Raw genomic sequence first — 10198 nt, forward strand, 5'->3', positions numbered from 1 at the left:
TTCAGCCATGAGCTTGTTTTTTGGCCTTAGATGGGTGTGTGGCAGTGCCCTCCACGTAAAGGGGAGAGCTGGGCTTTTGGAGCTGGCTGAGTTCTTCTGCTTCCTCCCTGAAGCCTGAGTGACATTCAGGACACAGATAAGGGAAATGGCAAATTCCATGCCACAGGTGCCCAGCCAGGCAAGAATGCTGATGCTGCACCGTGCAAGTGCAGCATGAGGCCACCTGCCCTTTCCCTGGGGGAAGCAGCCCCCAGAACCCAGTAGGAACCAGAAAAACAGGGATATATTCCCAGCTGGGCGAGCTTGGTGCTTTTCCAGACCTGCTCCACCTCTGCTTGGAGAGTTTGGTTCCATGGCAGCATCTCCTAGCAACAGGGACACAGAGCCAGGGGATTCCCTGCCGGGCTGGGGCTGCATGGCAGCACCCGGCAGCGTCTCGGCTGCTTTTCAGGAGTACCTGCAGCACCTGGGGCTGCAGGACTTCCCCTGTGGCCTTGGCAGCTGGGTAGGGCTCTGGGGGCACAGCTGTGGGATGTGGCACAGGGCTGCCATTGCCTCTCCTCTCTCCCTGTTCTCCACAGAACAAATCCCGCTGCAATGCCCGCAGGAGCTCCCGGGCACGGCCAGCGGGGCTGGAGGAGGCCGTGCCACCAGGAGAGGAGAGCCCTGAGGTGCTGCTGGAGCTGCTGAGAGACCAGCACAGCCCCTGGGCACTGCCCCCTGACTGCAGCCCCCAGGCCCAGCGCCTGAGGGAAGTGGTTGTGCTGGCACCCGAGCTCCTCCGTGGCTCCAGAGTCTCCCAGCTTGTCAAGTCCCTGCGGATACTCGACAAGGGGGTAAGTGCAGCTGCTGGTGCCCATAAAGCTGTGTCTTCCTGCTGTCAGGGAAAACGTGCTGGGAAAAGGGCACCGTCCATCCCATGGTCTTCCCAGGTGCTGCAGCTAGAGTAGAGCTTCTCCCCACAGCCTCCCCAGGATGTTGTGCTAACTCATGTCACACAGATGTGTGTCCATGTCACCCTGGCCACAAGGACAAGTTGGCCAAACCCAGCTCTTTGCAGGTGGAGGAGGTGGATGAAGGTCTGCTGCAGTTCCAGCAGCTGGAGGAGCTCATCCTCAGTGCCAACCACATCAGCAGGGTAACCTCAGCCCATCTGCCCCGGACTCTGAAGGTGAGTGAGCAGGATGGGCAGGAATTCCAATGTGGGAACACAGGGAAAGACAGACAGCTTAAGGGGGTGCCAGGAACAGCTAATTTCCAAGGTGTTTGTTGTTCCTTCTGTCCTGGGCAGGTGCTGGAGCTCTGCTACAATGATGTGGGTGATCTGCAGGACCTGTGTGCTCAGCCACCCCCGGAGCTCCAGCACTTGGGGCTGGGCTACAACCAGCTGTGTGGCCCTTCCCAGGAAAAGCACCTCACTGTGGATTTCTGGTAATGCCACAGGCTGAATGTAGGCTCCTGAAAGGGAAATGAGCAGATGTGAACAGCTGACCTCAAGCCATGGAGGTGGCCCTTTTTGGGAAAATACAGAAGGGAAAATTTTGGGAAAATTCAGAAGGGTTGTTTCTTTGCTCTGTGTCTACTCTCTGTGTGGAGTAGTCTGTCTCTGCTGTCTTCTGTCTCATGCCCAGAGGTTGTTTTGGTCCTTAGCAAGGTGTGGAATGGGGAGATCACCAGGGAAATTGCCTGGCACCCTGCCCATCCCAGTTCCATTTCCCTGGACAGTTTACTTTTTCCATGTCCTTCCCAAAGCCACTGCTGGAATTTTGTGAGCATCTGAAGCAGAGACTGCATCACCAAATGGTGCAGGGGTCATCAATGGATGCTAAAGAAATGTTTTTGTGTTGTGGGGCAAACTGGCAATGGCTCAGGAACTGGAATTGGCCTCCAGATTGGAACCCTCAGTTCAACCCAGTTTGTGCTGGGCAAATATGATTTTTGTTTCTGTTTTTGCTCCAGGGCTGTAGCTTTCTATCCTCAAATAGATGCTGGCTGCCTTACATCCTTCCCTGGGTTCTCTCCTTAGGCCAAACCTTGTCTCCCTTGACCTGAGCTTTAACAGCCTCACAGACCTGCTGGGGCTGGTCTCCCAGCTGACCACCCTGCAGAACCTCCGCATCCTGCTGCTCCAGGGGAACCCACTGGCTCTCATCCCCCCTTACAGAGGCTTCCTCGTGGACAGCCTGCCCAAGCTGTCCATCCTCGATGACATCTACATATGGCCTGAAGAGAGGCAGCAGTTCCAGGGGCTGGCAGGGCAGCCAGGTGAGCCCTGCCTTTGAGGCTGCCCGTGCTGACCCTGTGATTCAGGAGTGGGGTTTGCATTGTGGTTGTGTCATTACAAGTGAGGTAGTTTCTGACTTAGGCCCAAGAACAACCAACCCCAGTCCCAGCACTGCCTCAGTGTCCCGGCCTGCCTCAGCTTTTCTTTCCAGACACCATCTGGTTTCAGATCATGCATTTCCCTCCCGAGCTGTGGCAGGAGGAACATCAGTACTGGGGGAGGTTCTCACATGGGGCTGCACTGTCTGCACACAGCAGTGCCACCTCTGGGACACATCCCTGACTGGGATGAGAGCAGGAGGCTGGGGACACCCGGGGTGGGAAACCTCTCTTGATGGCCCCTACTCAATGAGTTTGTGTGCTGGATGTGCTTTTTGGAGATTCAAATGTTGAAGGAGCAGAGCAGCCAAGGCACGAGGTGTTTGCATGGCTTTTAGTGACGCCACGTGGCAGTGGTTTGTCACAGCATTTGCACAGGCTGGCACCCAGGGATGCCAGCAGGTGGGGCATGGGACCTGGAGGTTTCTGCTTGCTCTGTTCCTTCCTCTCTCTGGAAGGGAAGTGCTGCAGGTTCATGGCAGGATTCTCTTCCTTTCAGAGCTGATCAGGAGTGAAGCACGACTGGTTGTGAGCATTGGGGAGATGAAGGGACTCCCTAATCCCGAAGATTTTCAGCAGCTGGAAGTTGCCTGTGAGGGTCCAGTGATCACCTGCAGCTACTGTGTGACCTACCAGTTTGCAGAGGGAGAGGAGCTCGAGGACAGGGGCAGTCCTGAGGTTGGTGCTTGATTGTGCTCCTGGAAACAAGCAGCTTGGCAGGTCACAGCAGGGGGAACTGCATCTCCAGGCTATGGGGTGATGGGCCTGGCGTGGGGAGCAGCAGTGTTGGGGACAGAATTCCCATGTGGCTGCATCCAGCAGGACAAGCCCACATTCCACATCCCTCCTGGGGAGCCCAGAGCTCTGCATGTGAGAGGGAACTCACAGTCCCCCTCCTGCTGACTGTGGCAGACCCTTTCCCTGGCACTGAAGTCCCTTCTTCCCATGAGGGTGGGCTGGGGAACAGGATTTTGGAGGCAAATCCATCTCTGTTCCAGGGAACAGAAATCCACCAGAGTCCCACAGTGGCCACACTGGATGTGGACAGCTCTGCTCAGGACACAGGAGAGACAAAGAGCCAACAAGAGCCTGCAGCCACAGAGGAGCCCGAGGCCCACTCTGGTAATGAGGAATTATAGATCTTCTGTTCCATATCTCAGGGCAGGTTTATGGCTCTTTGTGGGGTGTGGTGGCACCAGGATGTCCCTTGCAGTGCCAGAGTGCCAGCTGGGCTGCTCCTGGGACTGATGGACAATGACTTGGCACCAGCTGTGTCCTGGAGGTCCTTCTGTCCTGGGGAAAGAGAGATCTCCTCTGAGCTTTTTTGTGTCCCTACACAGCAAAGGTTTTTGCCACCTCTGCACAGCCCTGGGCAGACACCATCGACTGCAGCTACAGGAAGGAACACATTGCCAAGGACTTGGTGGGGCTGAAGTCCTACCTGGAGGCTGGAACCATTGTCTCAGTTGTGGAGGAGAAGGTGAGGGTGTGGCTGAGCTGGATGAAGGGGGAAGAGCTGCTGGGAGGCCCAGCCAGTGGCGTCACAATCCCTCTGGGAGGCAGGCTGGGATGGCAGTGACCCTGTGCCAGCTCCTCTCTCCGGACAGGTGCTCTTGTGGCCTGTGGATCCAGATGAAAGCCCTGTCACAAGTAAGGAAGGACAGGAGCTGAAGAAGAACGGTGCAAAGGTAGGCTGCCAGGAGAGAACAACGACCAAATTCTATCTGAGTTGCAAAAACAGTGATGGGAGAACAAGGACCCTTCTGCTGGGTCAGTCTGGTGTGTCAGAGAGTCAGACCTCTCCCAAAGTCCCCCCTTTCTGTGGGGGGAAGGCAGCAGCTGTTGGCACACACCTTGGCCAGGATGCAGTGGTGGGCAAGGGGCTGGGTTGGGGTTGCTTCTCTTTGATAAAGGGACCCCAACCTTCTGCTGAGGCCTGTCCCCATGTCCAAGGACAAGCAGAAGAAGAAGAAGAAGAAGAAGTCCTGTGAATACCGCAGTGACCCTCCCATTTGGAGCACCCTGGCCACCACGAGGGTGACCTTGGAGACCCTGCTGGCCACCGAGAGCCTGGTGGCAACTGTGTGTGACTTTGGGATCCTGATCCCTGAGAAACCACCAGCATCACCAGTTCTGGATGAGAAGGTAAAGAGCAGGTCCCAGGGCAGGGCTGCAGGCTGGGGTTCAGCAAATGCCTTCTCTGGCCTGGGCATCCATCCCTCCATCCATCCATCCCTCCCTCCGTTCTTCTCTCCCCAAAATGGGGCTGAAATAGCCCTGCCTGACCATCATCCATCGTTGCTGGTGTGGTTATTTAAGGCTGATATTAGTGAGCAGTTCTGCTACTTTTTCTGGGCCTAGGAAAATAGATGAGTTTATTTTTCCATTCCAGAATGTGTAAGCAGCCACTCGTGCTTCCTCTGGTGCTCTCTCTCAGCATGGCAGCACATGCCAGCTGTACCAACTTTCTGTTTCCTGGATTCTCTTCTCTGAGCAGCCACCCTGCTGTGCTCCTGCTCCCCCTCACCTCTGTCCCCTGCCCCTGAAATCCCAGTGACAGCACCCAGATGATGTCAGCTGGTACAGGACTGAATGAGGGCAGTGAGTTTCAACACAGCCTTACTGTGGAAACATCTCTCTCCACAGGAGGCAAAAAAAGGCAAAGACAAGAGCAAAAAACCCAAAGGAGAGAAAGGAGACCAGAAAAACGCGGCTTCCAAAGGTGACAGAGGCTGGAGGTGGCGGGACAGAGGGCGGGGTGTGTGAGAGAGCAAACAGGAGCAGGGCCCGGCCACCCTGCCAGCCGCAGGAGCAGGGACTTACTCACATCCTGAGCCTCGGGCTGTGAATGCAGACATTGACTGCGGGGCTCTCGGAATAGACACAGCCCGGACTCTTTACGAGTCGGTGTCTGCACAAGCACCCGGGGTGGGCTGCCAGCTGCCCTGGGAGACCCACACCTACAGCACCCTGTGCCAGGGGACATCGGCAAAGCAGATTTTTGGGCGAGAAAAGTGCTGCCCACTGTGTCGGCTGCCAAATGTGGGCGGTGGCGTGGGCGGGCAGCTGGAAGGGCTGCCTGGGATGCATAATGAGCTCCTCATTCACTGCCAGCTTGCATCTCCAAGCACTTTGCAGAGGGGATTGTTGTTCTCTCTGGTTTGGAGATGAGATGCACAGAGAGCCCCAGGTGCCCCAGCCAGCCCATGGCAGGGCTGGGAACAGATCCCAGTCTGCTGTCACCCACCAAGAGACCACCCCGATCCCTCCAGGTGTGTCCCCTCCCTCCCCAGTGCAGAGCTCAGGGCTGCTCAGCCAGCAGCCTTGCTTAATCTGCCAGAGGCAAACCTCACCCTGCCTCTTGCAGGTTATTTTTCCATCAATCTTGGTTCTGACTGCAAAAATAGCAGGGCCAGCACATCAGAGGGGTAAAGCAAGAGCGGGAGGAAGTGGGACAGGGAAGGGGTGGCCAAGCAATGCTGAAAAGCTGCTCGTGGGTCATCGAGGGCATGGAGAAGGCCAGGCCTCCCAGCACTGCTCAGAGCTACCAAAGGAGCTTTGTTTTCCTGCCCTGGCGTCAGATTTAAGAGTGCAATTAACCCCCAGAGCTCCAGGCTGCTTTCCTGTGCCCTGTCACCCACAGCAAGGTCCCCATCTTTGGGAGGGCTCTCAGAGCTCTGCAGTCCTGGGCTGCATTCACAGAAGCTGGTGGCCTCCCTTAGTGACCTGAAAAGAAGGAAACTCATTGAATTGCTGTCCTCCACAAGAAGATGTGTATTTGCAATGTACACTTAGCCTGTTGCTGAAGCAGGCAGCTGCTGTCAAACAGCTCAGCTTCAGCAGTGGCTGTTCCTTCCTTCCTTCCCTCCCTGGTGTGTGGTCAGTGCGTGCACGAGGTTTCCTTTCAGCTTGAATGAAGGTAAAAGTGCTGTTGTGTGCACAGAAGTTCTGCTGCTGCAGGAAACCCACAGCTATTAGAGATTTGTGCTTAATTTGGTGTCCCCGTGTGCCTGTGCAGGTGGGGGCTGGCTTGGCTGCACTGTGAGGCCACTGAGTGCGTAATTCAAAGTGTGAGTGCAAAATTCACAGTGCCTAAAGATGAGCTGCCCCACAGCTCGCTACACCCGCTGTCCCATGGCTGTGACTCACCAGAGCAGCCCAGCTGTGGCTTTTGTGGGGGGCTGCTCGAGCCCTGCTGAGCTCAGTGTCCGCACATCCTGCCTGCCCCGTGAGTCACCAGCTGCTCCGGGGGTGTTTGACACCTGCACATCACCTGGGGACGGCCCTTGGAGCTGTGACAGTGGCCATGCCCCGGGGCACCGGGGATGACTCCCAGCCCAGCAGGGCTGTGCAGGGACCAGCACTCTCACAGCCGGGAGCTGAGGCTGATTTGCATCCCTCGGTTCAGCAAATGCACACAAATAATAAGTCTTCTCAGAGGAATTGGGATCACTTCCAGACTGCTCAAAGAGGAAAGGCAGCGGGCTTTGTCACAAGTGAACCATTTGCCCAGACACTGAAGGATGTCTTCAGAAGTAGTCTCACGTAGGTCTCATTTTACCTCACACTTGATTTTCCAAAATCCTTGAAATAATTTATTTCTGCAGCTTTCTTTTGCCCTAGGGCAATTTCACAACAAAGAGCAAGGCTGCACCCAGGTCAACTGCCAGCCTAAAGATGCTTTTTGGGCTTATCATCCAAAATCATATTCAATTTGCCCTGAAGCCCAGTCACTGCTGACACCCTTGCACGCTGCTGCTTTTAGGATCATTTACTCTCTCAAGACAGTGACAAATGCACTTCTTACCACAGGAAAAGGAAAAAACAAAGACACTGCTGAAGTGGAGGAGGATCAAGAGCCCCAGCCAGTGCCACTGACAGTTCAATTCCAGATGCAGCTGCTTCGCTGGCCCTTGGCAGCCAGCACCCAGAGCCAGGAGAATGTGGCCATGGCAGTGGGGAGCACACAGTGATGTGTCCGTAGCAGGAGCATGAGTGGAAATAAACCACACGGGAACGCTGCACGGAGCCTGGTTTAGCTGAACCGCCAGAGCTGGGAGCTGCCCCGGGGCTCCTGGCTGTCTGTGGCTGGTGCTGAGCTTCTGCTGGAGCTGGAGCGGGCAGGGGATGCTGGGTGGGTGTGCGGGGTGTAGGCTGGGTGTCCGCGCCCGGGACACGCTGCCCCGGTGCCGGTGCCAGCCCCCGCATCCTCCGCCCGGGGCGGGGCTCGGCAGCGCCGGGGCGGGGCGGGGGCAGCTCCCGGTGAATCGCGGAGGGAGCGGAACGGCAGCTCCCGGTGAAGCGCAGAGGAGGCTCCGCAGAGCAGAGCAGAGCGGGGGTTTTGCCGTGCGGGGTCACCGTGGAGCGGCGGCTCCAGCCTGGTCTGCGCGCCCCGGCGGGACCGGGGGCTCTGGACCATCCTCACCGGCAGCACCGGGTCCTGGTGAGAAGCGGGGGGAAGCACCGAGCCACGTCCCCGTCCGAGGTAAGGTGGGAGGGAACGGCTCGTCTTCATCTGCCCGCCCGGGGCCGGTCCCGCGCCGGATGCTGCCATGTATCCCAGGATTAAAAGCCTGGCGCTTTACACCTTCTCAATCACGCTGCTGGCCTGCGTGCTTTACATGAAGAGGGAGGCGAAGTTGGCAGCATCATCAGCAGAGCAGAAAGTGGATGTGGTGGATCACAGAGTGCAGTCTTTGGTTCTGGACAGCGCTGAGCAGAGCAAGTGTTTGCCGAACTTGACCTTTGCCAATTCTTCTCTCTCCCTCCCGGAGCCTCACCGAGTCTTCCTAACCTACAAGCACTGCAGGAACTTCTCGGTCCTGCTGAGGCCTTCCAGGTGTAGCAAAGAGATGTTCCTCCTGCTGGCCATCAAGTCTTCCCCCATCAACGTGGACCGGCGCGTGGCCATCAGGAACACGTGGGGGAAGGAGGCGTCCATCGGGGGCAGGCACATCAGGCTGGTGTTCCTCCTAGGGCGCTCCGAGGCCAAAATCCAGCTGCAGCCCCTGCACCAGCTGCTGGCTTACGAGAGCCAGGAGTTCGATGATATCCTGCAGTGGGATTTTGTTGACGACTTCTTCAACCTGACCCTCAAGGAGCTGCATTTCCTCCGCTGGTTCACGGAGGATTGCCAGCACGCCAGGTTCGTGCTGAAGGGCGACGATGACGTGTTTGTCAACACTTACAACATCGTGGAGTTCCTCCAGGAGCTGGACCCTGAACAGGATCTCTTTGTTGGGGACGTGATCGCCAACGCCCGGCCCATCAGGAACACCAAGGTCAAATACTTCATTCCAGAGCCCATGTATGGGGCCACCTTCTATCCTCTCTATGCAGGAGGAGGGGGATATGTGATGTCTAGAGAGACAGTGCGTCGCCTCCAGAGCACCGCAGAGGACATGGAGCTCTTCCCCATAGATGATGTGTTTGTGGGAATGTGTCTGGCAAAGATGTCAGTGACCCCAAAGAACCACGCTGGCTTTAAGACTTTTGGGATCCAGAGACCTTTCAACCCTTTTGATCCGTGCTTGTACAAAGAGCTGATGGTTGTGCACAGGCTGAACCCAACGGAGATGTGGATCATGTGGACGCTGGTGAAGGATGACAGCATTAGGTGTGCAGTGTCAGTGACACACAGCTACAGCAGGGGCTGGAAAAGGAGCTACTGATGAGCCCAGGGACTGTGGCTGGTGACAGGGTACTTAAACTAAAAATCAGGTTGTGGTAGAAACACGTCCGTTACTAACAGACTGCACTGGAGCTGTGGTTTGGTTTGCAATGAGTCTTTTTCTGTTGGGGGTTACTTGAAGCAGTTGAATTGTCACAGGGTGGGGGTGTGGTCAGTGGCTTCCCAGCCAGACTGTGCCAGGGGAAGTCACAAGTGCCACCTGCACTGCTGGCCAAAGTCAGTCTCATGTGGGACAGCCAGTGATGACGAAGAAGTGACAGAGCATTTGAAATTTACTTGAAGGCATGGAAGAAAGGCCAGTATGTCCTGCTGGGTCTGCTGTGCCAGGGCAGCAGCCCCACAGCTCCTACCACACAGCAGGAGAAAGGGAGTGGAGTGGGGAAGGAAGAGCTTCAAAATCCATGGCCTTAAGACAGCAGTGATGATCATCTGGGGGACTGGGCTCAGCCTCCAGCCCTTTGGCTTTTGCAGAAACTCACAAAGGTTTACATGCACTAGAAACTTTAGCACAAACACTTTCTGATCTGGTTTGAGAGGAGCCACGTGTTTTCAATAATCATGGTGGTAGGAAGAGTGGCTGTAGCTTCCCATGTTGTGTGGGAGGTGTTTGGTTCATTGTTGTTGTAATGTTGTGTATAAATAAAATACTTTTCAAAAGTATTTACATGGGAATATTCTTAGGTCTTCTGAAAGCTAAGAGCCCTAAAAGCCAGGGAAGGCTGAGACCTGGTGCTGGGTATTTGCATTAAAGAGGAAAATGTTAGTGGAAATGGATATTTGCCACTTCTTTTTTGTGAGCTGTTCTCTGCCCTATTCAGACAAGATGCACTGACACAAAAGTGATAAATCTGAACGTGCTGGAGATGTTAATTTGAGAAAAGATCAAATGTAGGACTAAGTTTTGGTGTTTTTTTTTTTTTTTTGTGAAGCTTATCAGTATCTTGCTGCTAGAGCAGGAGCTGTGGATGAGCAGGAAGCAGACTGGAAGCCTTAGGGGAAAAAACAAGCAAATGAGTAAAGAGGAAGTGTGTGATTAGAGCGAGCAGAGTCCTTTGTGCTGTCTGTCATTGCTCTCTGTAGTGCCAGCTGCCCAGCATCCATCCCCCACCAGATGGGAGCTGGAGC

General features: G+C 55.5%; 2 protein-coding genes across 2 annotated transcripts; both read left to right on the forward strand.

The window, feature by feature from the left end:
* Positions 1 to 386: 386 nt before the first annotated feature.
* Positions 387 to 7404, forward strand: LRRC43 (leucine rich repeat containing 43). The gene is made up of 12 exons (XM_071445089.1): positions 387 to 505; positions 582 to 836; positions 1061 to 1171; positions 1292 to 1431; positions 2027 to 2265; positions 2882 to 3060; positions 3381 to 3504; positions 3723 to 3862; positions 3990 to 4070; positions 4336 to 4527; positions 5029 to 5104; positions 7195 to 7404. The coding sequence occupies exons 1-12, from the start codon at positions 416 to 418 to the stop codon at positions 7353 to 7355; spliced, it is 1788 nt and encodes a 595-aa protein (XP_071301190.1). The 5' UTR covers positions 387 to 415; the 3' UTR covers positions 7356 to 7404.
* A 109-nt stretch (positions 7405 to 7513) lies between these two features.
* B3GNT4 (UDP-GlcNAc:betaGal beta-1,3-N-acetylglucosaminyltransferase 4) lies at positions 7514 to 9733 on the forward strand. The gene has a single exon (XM_071445091.1). The coding sequence runs from the start codon at positions 7935 to 7937 to the stop codon at positions 9051 to 9053; it is 1119 nt and encodes a 372-aa protein (XP_071301192.1). The 5' UTR covers positions 7514 to 7934; the 3' UTR covers positions 9054 to 9733.
* Positions 9734 to 10198: the final 465 nt, after the last annotated feature.

The sequence above is a fragment of the Agelaius tricolor genome, unplaced genomic scaffold (assembly GCF_023055355.1).
Source record: "Agelaius tricolor isolate 1412-34295 unplaced genomic scaffold, bAgeTri1.0.p SCAF_20, whole genome shotgun sequence".
NCBI classification, from domain to species: domain Eukaryota; kingdom Metazoa; phylum Chordata; class Aves; order Passeriformes; family Icteridae; genus Agelaius; species Agelaius tricolor.

What these genes read in the sequence shown, in the direction of transcription:
- LRRC43 (XM_071445089.1), top strand. Translation starts at nt 416, where the DNA reads ATGGCAGCACCCGGCAGCGTCTCGGCTGCTTTTCAGGAGTACCTGCAG. An exon ending in CCTGTGGCCTTGGCAGCTGG is followed by an intron (nt 506 to 581) that starts GTAGGGCTCTGG and finishes TGTTCTCCACAG; the next exon opens with AACAAATCCCGCTGCAATGC. An exon ending in TGAAGAAGAACGGTGCAAAG is followed by an intron (nt 4,071 to 4,335) that starts GTAGGCTGCCAG and finishes CCCATGTCCAAG; the next exon opens with GACAAGCAGAAGAAGAAGAA.
- B3GNT4 (XM_071445091.1), top strand. Translation starts at nt 7,935, where the DNA reads ATGTATCCCAGGATTAAAAGCCTGGCGCTTTACACCTTCTCAATCACG.